Source organism: Tamandua tetradactyla, chromosome 15 (genome assembly GCF_023851605.1).
Source record: "Tamandua tetradactyla isolate mTamTet1 chromosome 15, mTamTet1.pri, whole genome shotgun sequence".
NCBI classification, from domain to species: Eukaryota; Metazoa; Chordata; class Mammalia; order Pilosa; family Myrmecophagidae; genus Tamandua; species Tamandua tetradactyla.
In genome coordinates, this window is record NC_135341.1 from 36,524,473 (window position 1) to 36,541,122 (window position 16,650).

The following is a 16,650-nucleotide window of genomic DNA, read 5'->3' on the forward strand; positions in this document are numbered from 1 at the left end:
TGGGGTCTGGAGATCATGTGAGGTCACCAGACTTATTTGGCGTTGCTCCTCCTGTGTATGGGGAACTGTGGCCTGTGGTGGCTGAAGCAGTCCTCCTCACCACAATGCGGGCCTGGTTCAAGGCAAGTTAGGACAAGTTGCCGTAGAGCTCAGGGCAGCACCATGCTCTCCTTTCTGGTTCCATCACTGGCCAATTGGTGGTCTGCATCCCGCAGACCCCTGCCCTACCATCAGCCACTCATGGCTGAGCCCAGGAGCTACAGGGCTCAGGTGACTGCCAAGGACCTGATGTAACATAGCTGGGAAACATCCCTCTTCCAAGACAGGCCAATTATAGGCCCCAAGAGTACTCTAGTGAAAGGAATACACCAAGTTATGCCCAAGGTAGCTATAGTGGGGTTCACATGGGTGGCCCTGGGCAGGAGAGAGTGGGAAAGGAGGTTTGGGGAGAGGCAGAGTCAGTCTCCAGGCTTAAGATGGCGAAGCTCAGCCAGGGTAGAACCACATCCTGCTCAAAGGTTGAACTCCAAGCTTTGAGCAAACACTGCCCTCATGATTCTTCCCAGGCAGCTTCGCACAATGCTCCTCACCCTGCCCTAGAGCAGGGACTACAAAGAGACTGGCCCCAACTCCACATCCCCCTCAAACTTTTCTATAGTTTCCTTACAAGCAGGAGTTCAGCCCCAGCAAGATCAGAGGCTGCATGGCTTTGACAAGTAGACAACAACACATACGACCTCAGAAGAGAAAGTTGAGGGTGGGTACCATCTGGTAGTGCTAGAGCCTGGGTAGTGGGACATGGCCTGCCCCACTCTGAGAAAGCCTCCCACCCTGCTTGGGCATGTGGGCATACTTGGCAGCACAATTCCTACCCCACAGCGCTTCACTTACCACCCTCCCCCATACACACAATGAGGGTCACAGCATGAGGGGAGGGTGGAGCCTCAGGTTCAATCTTCCTTGGGGCCGTGGGGCCATGCCAATAGTATCTGGGAGTGAGGAGGCCACTTCTGGACCTCTCCAGCCTCAGGGCATTTGTCAGTCAGTATGAGGCAGTGGAAATGATTACCCTCTCCACTTGCCAATTAGTTCTCCAAATGGAAGGACTGGGGTCTGTGACCATGAATGTCCTGGCAATACCAGACCCTGGGGCAGGGACAAGGAAGGAAAAGCAGCCCATCTGCAGCATTAGCTGTGTCAGGAAAGGCCTGCAACCCTTTTCAGCTCCCATGCCCCCATTACCCCAGGCCCTGGCCCCTCACCAAGGTTCAAGGCAGCATGCTTGATCCAACTCTCTTACCTCCACCAGGTGGGGCGTGGGGTTGAAGCCACACAGGTTGCACACCTGCAACTTGCAGGTGGTGCAGGTGTTATAGTTGACTGGGCCCTTGCTGCTCAGGTTGAGCTCGGCTTGGCACAGTGGGCAGGAGGCCCCTTCCTTCGGCATGGTCTTTGGCTTGGCAGCAGCCTTGGATACTGCCTGGTGTTCTGCTTTGCCATGCTTGGGACTGGTTGTTCCCCTGGTTCTTTCCAGGGCTCCAGGCCCTGATCCAGGACCTGTTCTAGCCCCAGGCTCAGTTTTGGCTCCAGGTATTGGCCCAGGCTTGGGGCCTGAGCCTGGGGGTTTGGGGCTGGCCTCTTTACTGGCATCACTGAAGACGATTTTGGGTGGCCCCTTGCTGGAGGAAGGCTGGCCCTGGGGCTCAGGCTCCGGCTGCACGGACATGAGGGTGCTTGCCTGGGTCAGCAGCGATGCTCCAAGGCCAAAGAGCTTCCCGGTGAGGCCCTCCTGGGTCTGCTCAGCAGCACCAGCCCCAGAGGGCACTGTGGTGGCACTTTTTGGCAGGGCCTCTCCTGTAGGTGGCCTGGGCTCAGCTGTGGAAGGCTTAGTGGGGAGACGGGGCTGAGGAGACACCCTCCCCACCTCTGGAGGAGCAGCTGCTTGGGCAGGCCCCGGCAATGAGGTGGCTCTGGAAACCTCAGCCTGGTGGGGGCCATGCTGTGGTCCCCCTGGGCCCTTTGGTTTCTCTGATTCCTGCTTTCCCAGGGGCTGCTTGGCTGGGGAATGGGCAGGAGACAGGGCTGGGGAGTGCAGTTGCTGCTGGCTCTTGGAGCGAGGTGCAGTGGTCATATCCATCCCCAGAGCCCTCTGCATCTGGCAGTTCAGACAGAGCCACTCCTTCACCTGAGAAGAGAAACACTGTGGTCAGCAGGGTGGCCAGGACCGGAGGTGCCAAGGCCCAAGGAGTGCAGTGCCAAGGCCCAGGTAAGCACAGGTTCCAAGGCAGGTGGGGTTGGCTCCTAGCTCAGGCAGGAGCAGCAAGCTCTGTTCAGGTGTTTCTAGGCTGCCAAGGAATAAGGCCAAACAGTTGGATGGCATTGCCCTGCCCTCTAGGAACTACCAGGCACATGGAGCAGAGAAGAGGCGGCCTTAAACTTGGCCTCCCCCCGACCACGAACACATGGCCTCTCACTGCCCCCTGGCTGTATCTTGGCATCCCCCAAGATCTGTGTACATCATCCTATCTCCATGTCCTGCCTCACCAACCCATGTTAACATCCTCCTGGCTGGATGTCCCCAATAGCCTCCAAAGGGTTACTCTCCTGCCCTTCCTCCGCTCCTTAGGCTATTTCCAAACAGCAACCAGAGAGATCTCTTAAAATGCAAATAGGAAGGAAAGCATGGCTGGGTTTTGCAAGAACCGGAATGAGAACTTCACAGAATTGAGGGCCCCGCACATGGCCCCAGCACACTGCCTGGTACACAATAGGTATTCTATAAAATTTGAAGAATGAATAAATATATGAAGAGGGAGGCTTAGAGAACAAAAGGAAACCAGGACGCCTGTCATAAAGGAGTTTACAGTCTAATGGAGACAAGATATATAAGAAAAAAAAAACCATTGCAGCAAAATAAGTAAGGGCAAAGTAATGCAGTATAAGTGATTGGTATAAGTAGAATGAAAAAGGCTTTTCCCCCCCTTCTTAAGGAAGATAGACTTTTACAGAAAACGGGATAGTTTGTAAGACTTTTTTATCCTGGGATGTCAGGGTGACCCTCCCAAAGGGTTCTAGACAGGGCTGAACAAAAGCACGTGCTAAAACCCAGCACTCACCACCAGAACCTTCCCTTCTCCAGCCCCCATCAACCGGTTTATGTCACAGGCATCTCACCTAAAATAGAAGCTCTCCAACAAACAGCTGAGACACTCCTCAGTGACTCATCGCCCAGATGGGCACAACTATTTCTATCCAGCCTCTTCCAGACGACAACGAGGAGCCTTGACCGCACCGCACCCTCCACCCCCTCCCAGGCTCAGGCCCAGACAGATGGGTCCAGCATGCAAGGCTTCCCAAGGAGGATGCTGGCTGAGGGAGCTCTCTGCACCCAAGCAAACCTTCCCTTGCTCTGCCTTTCCCCTGGATTTCCAGAGGGAATTTGCTCAGAGGGGCCTACCCTCAGCTTGTTTTCCCCTTCTCCACGGCACCCTGCTCAGTGCTATGTAGACAGGGGCTGCCACTAGGTCAGGGGAGAAATAGTGGGGAGCTCCAGCCTGCCTGCCTACCTAGGCTTGGTATCCATAGCCTCTGGCCTTGAGACCAGCAGCAGCTACAGCCTTTCTCAGCCACATATAGTGATGTCTCCTCACCAGGGGGCTCAGCCCAGGAAGGCCCCTGCGGCTCCTTGGCACCCTCCCAGCTGGCTGTCCACCAGAATCAGGGGTAACAGCCTTCTATCAGTGTGACAGGAAACCTCTCCTCCATCACCCTGACCTGCACATCCCCAGGAGATGTGCAGACCACCAGCCACAGACCTCATGTCCCCAAGAGCCAGAGCTATAAGAACTTCCCAGGACTTCCTCCAGGCAGGTAGCTCTGCTAGACACTAGCCTCTGTCAAGTTGACCCTTCTTGCCAGCAAGGAAGTCCATCCCACCATCTTAGAGAGTTGGCAGGGGCCTCCACAAACTCCTGTGCATTCTTGCCCAGTGGGTGTTTGGGTGGCGGTAAAGATGGGAAGCTTCAGTATAGTGTTCAGGGTCAAGAGGCAGTTTGGGGGTGGAGGAAGCAGAAGTTCCAGGGAAGTTGCTTCCCACAGGGAGCCACTCAGGAGCCTACTGGGGATCTAGAAAGGCATGGCCCAGTGGGCTTTGTAGCTCTGAGGGGCCTTTCTCCCCTAGAGGAGCCTTTCCCAGCGGCTCCCTTACAACGATTCAGTGAGCAGAAGGGCAGCTAAGGCACACTTCCTACCAAGGATTCAGACACCAGGGGACCAGGCTGGAGGCTCGAAGAAACACAATGGAATGAGCTGCTGTGACCTGTCTCTGCTGCTTCCTCTACTGAGCCCTGGGGCAGGGAGAAAGGCAGGGCAGACCTGGGAGGGGCTTCTCCATTTTCTCTGCAGGGCCGTTGGTGGTACTGAGCCTGACACCTTGTCTCACTCTTGGAGGGTGGGGCCCCGCCCTACTTGCCATGTCTGGTCTCAAAGGATGCTGCCCAGGGCTTCACTGCCACCTCAGCCAGGAAGCTGAGGGTCCCCAGCAGTACAGGTCCCCTTTTCATTCCCCCCACTACCATATCCCCACCAGCACAGAAGAAGAAAGGGTACCGAAGTCATTTAGCCTCCTTTCCTGCAGAGAGCAGCAGCTTGCCTCTGAGACCCAGCCCTTCCCGGGAATGTGGGCATTCGGTGTTGGATCACGTTGCACTGACATCATGCCTGGTGCTGCATTCAGGCTTTTCATTTTGGTACAAGTTGAAACATCACAGTAACAGCTCATAAAGGTACTCTCCCTTTATGGTGCCAAATTCAAAGGTCTCTGGGAGGGCCCCACTGGCAAGAATGACTCCAAGCCCTTCTAGTCTGTGAGTCACTGGCCAGGCTGCAACATGAGGCACATACCCCACTGTGGACCACAAGGGTGGGGAGTGGGCAGGAGGCAGGGCTGGCTTGGGCCCTTGCACTCCACATAGTACCTCACATCACTTGCCCCATCCAGCACCTGCTGTCTGTGTCAGCTAGCAGTCTGCTTCACTTGTCAGCTAGCTGATCTCAGGCTCAAGGAACAGGTACCATAGGGTCCCATAGGGCAGAGATATTTTGATCCAGAGTTGGACCAGCCAGGTGTGAGTGGCACGAAGGGGAGGCCCATGTCAATCTCACCAGGTCAGGACCATGGGGGAGGCCCTAAAAACCAGCCCAGCATCTGGGGCCAGGACTTAGGGAGGGGAGGCTGAATCTGGGGCCAGGACTTAGGGAGGGGAGGCTGAATCTAAAGGCTCCTTAGAGCTGAGAGGCCTCACTGGGCTGGAGCTCCACGAGAGGGAGAAAATCCATCCCCTTGCTGATCACTGGGAATATCTGCCTCTCCACCTCTCAGAGTCCCTCAACATCCCCTACATTGCTCTGAATGGCCTCCTTTCCTTCCCACACAGTCTGTGTCCAGCCAGCTCCCCTACATTCACCCCCTGGCACACTCCTCTTGGTACCTAGCGCCCTCTTCTGGAGATGGTGCACCATCTGGACATCAGGATGTGGCCATGACCTGCCTCTTCTTTAAAATCTCTAGGGCCCTTGGGATTCAGCCCCTGCCTTCGCCAGTAGACCCCCTCCTGGCTGCTGTTGCCTTTCAGGCCCCATTTAGCTAGACCTCTCTTTTTTTTTTTCTCATGGGCAGGCTCCGGGAATCGAACCCAGGTCTCTGGCAGGGCAGGTGAGAACCCTGCCACTGAGCCACCGCTGCCCTCCCTAGTCAGACCTCTTGTTCTCAGAAGTCCTTGGCTCTTGCTTCCCAGGCTTCTTCTGAACTGACTCTCACAACACTGCAGGTGACCTGTAAACTCCATGGGGCTAACCCCCAACTCCTCCATCCCTCAGCCTCACCCTAGACCTTGCCATTACTTCACTGCATTTCCTCCAAAATCACTCCTGCACCCATCCTTCTCCAGCCTTCCAGGTCATTCTTCAGGCTTCCCTTCTGTATCAGCTCTTGAGCCTCATAGGTACCTCCACCTGCTGAGACTCGGCTTTGTTTATCCAAAGGCGGAAGGCCCTTCTGCCTTCACATCCCTTCCTACCCAGCTGAGTCCATGGTCTGACATTCTAGTCACACTCTGCTAAATGACTGTGCTCCCTTGCCCCATGCCTCCTACAGCCTAGACCTAACTGGTTGACATCCCAGCAGCTGAGCGGGCATCAAGCAGATGGGCTCCACTGTAAATTAATGTATGCCCACCAATCTCTCCTGGTCCCTCACAGCTGCCCGGTTAACTCACTCCATCCCAGTGGCTGGTTCTCCTGTACCTTCCTCTCCCCTGCCTCTGGCTCAGCTAATGGCCCTACTTCCTACTTCTTATCGAGGAGTCACTCCTCCACTCAGGTTCTATGCCTTACCTCTTCAGGGTCATATTCTTTAATTGCTCCCCATTTCCCATATCTGTGGGCATTCAGAACTCAGACAGTTACTGTTGTCTTCTGCCCTTCAGAAACCCTCTCCTGTCTGTACACCTCCCTAGCTACCGCCTGTGCTCTCTCTACCTTTTCAGCCAAGCTTCTCAAGAGTTGTCCCCATGGATGAACCTCAAAAACACTGTTCTGAAGCCTCATACAAAACAGTACATACTCCATTTATATGAAGCTCTAGAACAGGTAAACTCTTCTATAGTGGATAAAAATCGAAGCAGTGGTTATCTCTGGTGGAGGGGTGGTGACAGACAGGGACCGGGCCTGAGGGGACTATCTGGGGTGCTAGGGATGTTCTATATCTTAATAGAAGGATTTGCGTGACACAGGTACAACCTTTTGTCAGCTCTCACTGAATGGTACACTTAACTTTGTGCATTTCTTTATATGTAAATTTTAACCTGAAAAAAAAAATTTTAAATATTAAACCCTAGTTAGTGATATCCTTACTGAAGTGTTTAGTAAATAGTATACTGATGCCTGCTACGTACTTTCAAATTCAACAAAAAGATAAGATGGATGGATAGATGGGCAGACCGAGGGAGGATGGACAAAAGGAAGGGTGTATATGAGACAAAATCAGGAGAGTAAATGTTAACCGCAAACCCAGCCAGTGGCTTCATGAGTGTTCCCTTATAATTCTATTTTTCTTTAGGCTTAATAATATTCATAATAAAGCATTGGGGACACAAGAAGAGTCATTCACCTGGTTGTTCCGTGTCACTCCACCCAGCAAGACATCGTGAACTCCTCTGATGGGGTCTTGCAGCTGACCGTTCCCCCACCCTAGGGCACACTCCTCTCCTAGACTCCCTGGCCTCTACTTTCTGGCCTTTCTCCTCTTCTTTGCTTGCCCTTCCCAGCTACCTTTTCTGGTCTCTTCTTCTCAGTGCTGGGGAGCCCTGATCCTGGCTCCATCTCCTCTCTGTTCCCATTGCTTCCTAAGGCACTTTAAACATCAGTATATGCTTGTGAATCTTAAATGTAGGTCTCTAGCCCCGTCTGTCTGCTGGGTGCCAGGGTCTTAGATTCATCAGCCTACTGGACTCCACCACTTAGATGACTCACAAGCACCTTCAACTTGACATGGTGCAAACAGAAACATTCTCATCTCCATCTCTTACCTGCAGTGTCCAATCCATTTGCAAAACCAATCTGTTTAGCCTCCAAAGTACACCAGCATTCACTGTCATCACCCCTACCATAGCCTGATCTCCAGCACTCCTGGCTCCCAGTCCCCAAACCTGCCCCTATGGGCTGTACTCATGACAGCCAGAGGGGTGTTTTAAAATGCACATCTGACCTTCCTGCTGCCTCCTCCACTTAATCCCTGAGATCACATCTAAAGACAGCTGCCCTGGCCCTGGCTAGCAATTGGGCCCTTTATGGGCCAAGAAATACCCTCAGGCCTCCCCCATAGGCACTGTCTCCTACCCAGCTCCATTGTAACATTCTGCAGTTTAAGTCCCCTCCTCAGAGAAGCCTCAGAAAGCTTTGTCACAGAATGCACCAACCCTGCCCTCCCTGGGCCCTATCCCTACTCTAGCCTTCCTACTCGGCCTGACCCCAGGAATGATTGCACATTTGCTTGTGCAGTCGTTAGTGGAAGGACAACCTCCCTGAGTTGCCTGAAACACAAGGGCTGAGTGTTGAGTCTGCTTCAGTTCTGCCTGTTTCTCCAGTGTCTAGAACGATTCTTGGCATGTCATAAGGACTCAAAAAGCATTTGTGGAGAGGGGAGGATGGGAAAGAGGGAGAAGGGACACCCTCAAGCCTGTCCAGGCCAAAGGTTGGGGTAAATACATAGTAGGAACAGTGAAACAAACAGGTTACTAACCAGCATCTGGTGTATTTTAATAAGCATTCCTTTCTCTCTCCCTTTTTCTGTCTCTGGCTTTTTCCATCACCTCCCTTTCCTGCTTTCTTCCCTTTTGGACTTCTTCCTGCCTCCCCCAGTTTATTTTTTTTCTTTCTTCCATTTTTATCCCTTTCTCTTTTTCTACTTTTTCCTTTGCTCTCACCTATAAAACTAAGTATTTTAGGAATAATATTTCATATTTTCTGTTCTGAATGAATTTTATACTCATTCTTAGATAACTTTATAGACTTCTTTCACGGCCAACAATTAGCATTCCATGCGTGATGCCTCCACCATGAGACAACCCCTGCTCCAACACAGATGACTCCTCTGCCCCCCATGGGGCTCTGACCTCCATGCTGCAGCGGTCTAAGCAAGGAAGCTGAAGGTCCAACCGCTTGGTCCTATGTCCTTTTAACACCTGCTCCTCACTCTTTCCTGGCCCAGGCAGCAGTGTGGCCAGGAGGGAACAGAGGGGAGGGGGCGAAGCTGGCGGCTACAACAAGAGGATCCGTGCTGTCTTTGCGGCACCACCCCCGGGCCATCTGGCAGCCCTGCCCTTACCGGAAAGGAGTGGGATGCAGACAGTAGGGAGAGACTTGGAGCCACTGTGTTGACTTCCTCTCTTCTTCACATCACCATCCTGGGCAACTGCATAGGCTCAAGCCTTGCCATTGGGAGTGTAGATTATGGTCTTGGTCTCAGCAAAGGCCAGACCTTGGAACAAGAAGGCCAGGCTCACTATTTGTAGTCTTCGTAGAGGGACTTGCAAGCGATTCTGGCTACAGGCAAATGGGCTACCTGGACTTGGAGGGCTGTGGAGGAGGTGGCAACCCTGCTGTTTCCCATTTGGGAAGAGGGTGGGCCTCCCAGCTGCAGACTGCGACCTCACTTTAGATGGCATGCTGGGAGAACTCTGCTGATCCCACTTGGAAGCCCAGGTATGTAGTCAAACCGCTATCCGCAGAGCACATGCTCCTGGGATGCCATTCCCAGGGCGAAGGCAAACATTTGGAGGAACTTCAGGCCAGGATGTGCTGCTGCGGTTGCTCTGAGTGGGCAGGGAAGCCTCTTGGAGGGCCAGCAGAATCTGGCTGCACCTGCCCTGGACCACTGCTCACGTCCTGCCATATTCACTCCCACCCCCACTGCCTATCTCAGCCTTGGTCTTTATACTCTCCAACCAGCTGAGCTCATGGCTATGTCTTGCCTCCTACCCCCTGATGAGTACAGCAAGGGCTTCTCTCCCAGTGGAGAAAGGGGTGGCAGGCCCAAATGTAAGTCATCTAATATTGGAGAGGTGGATTGACAGGCCTAAGCAGCATAGACATAGGCCTCTAGTCCTTTGTCATGGTTTAAAATAGGTTAAATTATTCTTCTGCTCTGAGCTACCAGGACTGGAGAACTCTAGTAAGAAATGGCCCCCACCAAAAAGAGGGGTTAGAAGGGCCCTGTTCATTCCAAACTATTCTCATGCTAAACAAAAATGGACTATGGATGGGGAAAATAGGGCTGGGAGTCACTGGTGATAACATTGGAGACCTCCTAGCCACTGGTTCTGAGCTCCCAGCTCATTTGCCCCAGAATGACCCAGAATGAACCACGACTTCCCAAAACCCAGTTTCCTTATTTGCAAGCAGAGTGTGCTCTAGGCTCCTCCCCCAATTTCCATGCAGAGTCAATGTGCTCCAGCACTCAGAAACCTAGAAAAATACATGGGCAGGCCTCCTCCTCTCTACACAGGCCCTAGATCTGGCCAACCTGGGCATGGGTGGAATAGTGAGCATCATGCCATTGTAAGTATAGGACCCACCAGCAGCCCCCAGAGCCAAGAGGAGAAGCTCAGGCCCAAGGAAGCAGTGATTCTAGATCTCAACCATTGCTTCTGTCAAATGAGGCAGACTGTGGCCAGTTCTGCACTGTTTTTTCCACTCTAATCGGGCAACTCCTAGGAATTGAGAAGCCAAAAAAGGAAGTGAGTACTGGAACTGAGTTTTCTGGAAAAGGTCACTCTCCCTGAGTTCCTGTGACCCAAATACTCCTGCCTTCAGAACCAGCGTCTTGCACAAACCCAGACCCTTAGGCCAGGTAGGAGCTCAGCCCAGAGATACTAGGAATATCACAGAAATAGCATTCTTGGCTGACATGATGGCTAGTGGGAGAGGCTGAGTGAGAGGTGGCCAGAGTAGATGTGGTCTGGGCAAGGTGGATCTATCAGCAGGTGTGTGAGCAAAACCTGCACCCTTGTTTAATCAGTACCTGGGAGCATGGACCAGGGAGATGAATCTGCTCTTGGTAAATGACAAAAGACAAACTGCTCTGGCTCAAGAATTAAGCTCTGTCAGCCCCCCCCCCCCAGGAAAATGTGCAAAAGAGGTTTGTTTTCCCCTGAAAGAAACAGCATTGAAAGCCAACCCTAAAGAAAAAAAAGTTCTTCCCAGAGGTCTCAGTAGAAAAGGGCGTCCACCAAGTGAGAACTCCGAGAATAGGCTAGGTCAGCATTTCCCAAACTGGTGCCACAGAACACCACACCCTAAAGTGTTCAGTGAAAGTAAATCTGGGAATGGCTGCTGGCTACAGCCCTATCTTGGATGTATGTATACATGATGTCCCTCTGTATACTGAAGGCCCTGGAAATTGTGCAGCAAAGTACCACCTTTTTTGACCAGCCTAGCATTTACCTGAAGTGCTTGGCTGAAGAGCTTATGAATCTGCAGTAAGTTTGAAGCCCCACTTTCCTCCTGGCCCTGAGCCTTGGCTTCCTCCCAGCACAATGAAGCAGATGGACAGAGTGTCTCCAAGGTCCTCCCACTCTACTATCCTTCCAGGCACAGCCAAAGGCTGGCTGTGTTCCCACCTTACTGAAGGGTAAAGCTGGAGGCAGAGCCTGTGGTGCAGCAAGGGCTGGGGCAATCACGAGGAAGCTGGTGCCACCATGTGTATCTCTCCCTTTATCTCTTCCCAGCCCACCCAGAGCTGTCCAGGTATGGAGCTCCAGTAAGCATCCCATGGTGCCAAGGCCAGCACAAGGCAGGGACCCCCCTGGGCCCACAGCCTCCTGGGCCACTTGTCGAGTCTTTCAGCTCCAGTGAGAATAGGTGCTCTGGCCTTTTAACTGGCAGAAACACACAGGTGAAATTCCTAGCCCTTAATCACACTGTTCTTCTTAATACTGACCAGCAAACACTTACCTAACTGATCAGTGCAGGGATGGGCCTGTTTCTAATCACAGATGCAATAATCACAAGCATGCACGCCTCCTCAGGAAGCCCCCACACTCCAGGAGCAACTCCAAACGCACTGAGTCATCTCCCCACACCAGCAGCTTCTTCCTCGGAATCTCACACTTACCTCGCGCAAACCACACGTCCCACACCCATAGCACCTCATGTCACAAATAGACCCCGACCTGTGAACAATAGTTCTCACTCACCCCCAGCCCCCACCCACATGGTCCGAGCGGCTCCTTCTGCTGAATGTCCTAGAGGCAGCCATGCCGGGGCCTGCAGTTAGCCACTTTCCATCCTGCCCAAGGGAAGAGCCCTAGGGGGAGAGCCAGTGATGTAGGAGTCACCTCCAAGGAGAGGGAGGAAGCCAGCAAACCCATTCAAGCTCATTTCAAAGGGATGGTCCCAGCTCAGGCCCCAGCCCTGATGCATTAAAACTCTGGAGCATCCAGCCTCCAGATTACCAGAAAGCCTCAAGGAGGGCATCCCAATAGCAACTCAAAGCATTTGAAACAAAGGCAGGATAAGCTGTAGACCAGAGTCTTTTGGGGTAGGCAAGAGGCCAGTCTCATGGGAACAGCCCTGCAGGAGCCTCTTGGTGAGTGTGGAGTACTGACATCCTTCGTAACTGCCTGGCCCCCAGCCTGATCTGTACCCTATCGCCGTTTCTCTGGGAATGGGTGGCTACTCCTCCACCTCAGGTCCCCAGATAACCAAAACTGAAGCCCAGAGAAAGAGCTACTTGCACCCAACTTGGAAGGCATTTTTTTGCTATGTATAAAACCTTGCTCCCATTCCAGCATCTCTTTCCAGGGCCCCCTGTCAGGGAGAGAAGCAGCCCTAAGGTCAGGTCCTCTCCAAATGAGCATCCATGGGGGAAAGCTGTCCATAGGACTGTTTTTCCAGGCCAAACTTAGACTAAGTAAGAAAGCAACTTCCAATTGCTACCTGGAGTTCTACCCAAGATTTTATGGGGTATAGGACTCCCCCACAGAATCTGGAGCCAGGTCTTGTTCTCTGCTGCCCACATCTTGGAGTCAGAAGATACCACCAGGAAGATACAGGAACTGGTGAACAAGGGAAACAATCAGGAAAAGAAAGGTGGTATGAAATGTGGACGGTGTCGTGGAGACGTGGTGATGGACAGCAGGCAGGTGGGAAGCCGGCGCAAGGGGTGGTTACCTGGGTGAGGTGAGGGTTAGGGTTGAACCCACATTGGTTGCAGACTTTGTTGTGACACTGGGTGCAGGTGTTGAAGTTTGGCTGGCTGGGGGCCGATGTGAGGTCCGAGGTCTTGCATATAGGACACAGGGTACTGCTGGGCAGGGGGGCAATTTGGGGGACGGAGTAGGGTGATGTAGGGGTGCTGCCTCTGTCCGGTGACACCGAGGGGGACCGCCCTGATCTCTGCGTCCTGCTGTCCACCTGCAGTGTCCTGCGGGGGCCATCAGCCTCCTGGCCTGCTGGGCCCAGTGCTCTTGGCTCCCGGGGGCTCTCACGGCCAGAAGCAGTAGCAGAAGCCTGCTTCAGAGTTGGAGAAGTTGGTCTCTGGCTACCCAGGGTTTCCTTCGGGTCCAACCTCCTGGAAATGCTGAAATGACATTGGAAATGACTGTGTGTTAGAGATATAGCTTAAGAGAAGCAGCCTATAGAGGTCTCTACTAAGCTGAGTTCCCCTGCCAAGCCCCATCAGCACCCTCTTTCTCTTGCCCAGAGGCATCACTGCAGCCACATTTGCTGAATGCTGAATGCTCCCCGTGCTGAACCATGACAAAAATCTCCCACTTAAACCCTTGGCACCAGATAGTGTGGCAGGATCACAAACCCTTCTTACATTCTGATAAAGTACAGAATCTGATCCAGCGGGTCTGGGATGCAGCCCAAGCTTCTGCATTTTTTAAGAAGTTCCCAGGTGATGCCAACTCTGGTCAGGACATAACACTTTGGGTACCAATGCTTGAAACTTACACATTAGAAACACCTATAGTCATTTGAAAATTTTGATTCCCAGACTGCACCCCAGGTAAATCACATCAGAATCTGTGGGGTTGTAACCTGACATTAGTCATTTTTCCTTCCAGGTGATTCCAACATGTAGCCCCAATTTAGAGATACTTCCCTGGAAGGCCTGTTACATCTTGTCTTGTCCCTTTGCAGGCTGACCCAAGACAGCTGGGGACTGATGGGGACAGGTGAGGGCATCTTGATGCCTAGGTGATGCCATTCCCAACAGGGAACTGCCCATACACAAAGGAACTTTCTCTCTGGTGGAGTAACTGCCAGACAAAGTCCATCCAGAGGGGATGAAGTGTTACTATTCCACTGGAGCAAGGCTATGGTCTCAATTCTGGGATCCAGCCCTTAAGAAACCACTGAGGGAGGTCCAAGGTCCTCACCCCGCCTCCACCCAATTAGGCTAGGCTGCAGAGGACCCAGCAGAGTTGGGTAGTTTGAAGAGATAGGAGGAAAACTGTCAGGCCCAAATTCAATTCCCTCATATTCCTTCTCCTTTGAACCAACTAAGTTCACTTCTGCTGATTTCCATTTCTTCTGATTTGAAAGAGGCTGAGCACAAAAGGCCAGAGGCACTTCTTTATATTACTCCCCTGAAGTATACTTGTTCCCCTTGCTTCCACTCTGTGGATGCTGGTACCTAAAAGACAGGGCAGCCTGGCTTAGAACTACTCTGAAGGCCTGGCCTCTGCTGCCTGGGAAAGACTCTGCCCTGGCCCTTTATGCCCCAGCACCCCTAGTCCTCGCAGGGTCTAAAAGGAGGGGAGTCTAAGTTTGCTGTCCCCTGTTAAAGGCCATATGTTTGTAGAAATATCCAAGAGTCAACTGGTAGGGTATTTTAGGGTGAGCCTTTTCAGAAGGGCTATCAGGAGCCCACCTGGGGAGGCTCAGCCTATCCCCAAGGGTGTGTCAGACCCATAAGATAACCAGGCCAGGGGAAGCAGAAAAGGAGCCCCAACTTCAAGACACTCATGGTAGTCCTTCTTTCTTTCTGAGGAATTGCTGGTGAAGTGAAACACCCTCAGTCTAAAAATGACTCTTCCGGGAGAAAGAAACACTGTATTAAATGTCCCTCAAACATCGTTTAGTCAATCAACAACAGCATACACCTATACATCCAGTCACAAACCTGCCACTTTCATCTTCAGTGAGACAACCAGAGTCTGAGTCTAGCCCTTCTGGGCCACCTTTGCCGTCAGCCTTGAGGTCTATCATGATAGCGAATATAGCATCACCGGTCCATACTCGGAACCTGGGCTCCTCTAGGGCCTTTCTGTAGACTAACTTCTAGCTACTGGCAGCTCTTTATAACACATAAAAGTCCACAGCACTCTCCCTAAGCTCTGCAAGGGACATGGTTTCTTCAGAGAAATAACAGCAATTTCTACTGTGTCTGTGTTGCCCAATATGTAACAGGCAATTTTGTGACTTTTTTTTGGTAACCTTTGGTTGTAACCTGTTCATGTTGATATTTCAATGTGTTATCACTGGTATTTGGACACTGTGGCATCTGTTCCTTCAGTTTGTATCCAAGCTAATGTTATAACAGAGTTTTCCTTGAATGCTAGGAGCCAACAAAAAAAAAAAAAAGAGAAGGAAATAAAAAAGAAAACACTTTTCCAGTCCTTGCAGACTGGACTGTGCAAGCACTCTTCTTCAGGACTTATCCATACAGTGAGTTTAAAGACGAGCTCAAGGCCAAAGCATGGGGTCTCCTTGATCCTTTTTGCCCATGTGTCTTGCCTTGGGCATGTGCTGATGGCCCTAGGAATTCTCCCTTTCATACAATTCCAAATGTCCCCTCTTTCCTAGGAGATATTTTCCTCCTGTTCTCAGGCACTCTACTGTATGCTACACAGCCAACAATCCCTTGCCCCAGGCAGCACCTCTGGACTGCTCTCCCACAGCTTTCTGTAGGAGAGCTTGGTGAACTTTTTCTGCATGCACAGCAATTGTGGGATACCGAGTCCCTCAGGCCACCACCAGACAGATTAAGCCAATCATATATGCTTCTAGTATGTGCATGAGGGTTACTTTGCTCCCTCTGGAACTGAGACCAGGGATCCACACTAGCAGTGTGGGCCAGCTCTGTGCTGAGTCAGCGAAGGGTGGGCGAGGGGCAACCAGGGTGCTACAAGATCCTATCACTTTTAAGTAGCCTTTTTCCTGATTTGGTGCTCCTGTTACTGTGGTCATTAACTGTATTCTGGAGCTTTGAGAAAGATATTTCTGACAGTTCTTGCTAGTTGTTCAGAACTTCTGTGGGGGGAGGAGGCCAGAAGCATCTCATGCCACCATTTTGATCAGGGTGGGGCCATTAGTCAGCATTACATCTTTTACCTTTTCAATCACAATTTAAAATCATTTTGCCAGTATTTACCAAGTAGCTTACTGGGATTTTGATAGAATCTCATTAAATCTAAAGATCATCTTGGGAAGAACTGACATCTTAACAATATTTAGTATTCCAATTCATGAATACAGAGAACTATTTATTTATATTATTCTTTTGCTTCCTTTGTAGTTTTCTATTTATAATCATATTTTGTTGGAAATAAAGGTGTTCATTTTTTTTATTAGAGAAATTCTGGGTTTACAGAACAAACATGCATAAAATACAGGATGCCCTTATGCCACCTTATTAACACCTTGCACTTGTATGGTACATGTATTACAATTGATAAAAGCATGATTTAATAATTGCATTATTAACCATGGTACATGGTTTAACTAAGGGTTCACTGACTGTGTTGTATAGTTTCATGTGTGCTTTTTATAAGTTCATATATATAATCTACTATTCCCCCCTTTTAACCACATTCAAATATATAATTAAGAGAGCTATTACTTATGTTCACAATGTTGTACTTCCATCACCACTATCCATTACCAAAATTTGTCCATCGTCCTAAATAAAAACCCTATACATCTCAAGCCATAACTCCATATTCCCTATTCCCACCCTGTCCCCTGGTAATCTGTATTCTAGAGTCTGGCTCTTTGAGTTTACTTATTCTAATTATTTCATATCCATGAGATCATACAATATTTGTCCTTTTGTGTCTGGTTTATTTCACTCAACATGATTTC

General features: G+C 51.0%; 1 protein-coding gene across 1 annotated transcript in view; it reads right to left on the reverse strand.

The window, feature by feature from the left end:
* The window catches only part of BSN (bassoon presynaptic cytomatrix protein), a 127,370-nt gene that overhangs the window by 26,778 nt on the left and 83,942 nt on the right, over nt 1-16,650 (reverse strand). The window contains exons 2-3 of the mRNA XM_077129305.1: nt 12,730-13,138; nt 1,301-2,185 (exon numbers count right to left, since the gene is read on the reverse strand). Coding sequence (XP_076985420.1) covers nt 1,301-2,185; nt 12,730-13,138 — 1,294 coding nt within the window. The remainder of the gene's footprint in view (nt 1-1,300; nt 2,186-12,729; nt 13,139-16,650) is intronic.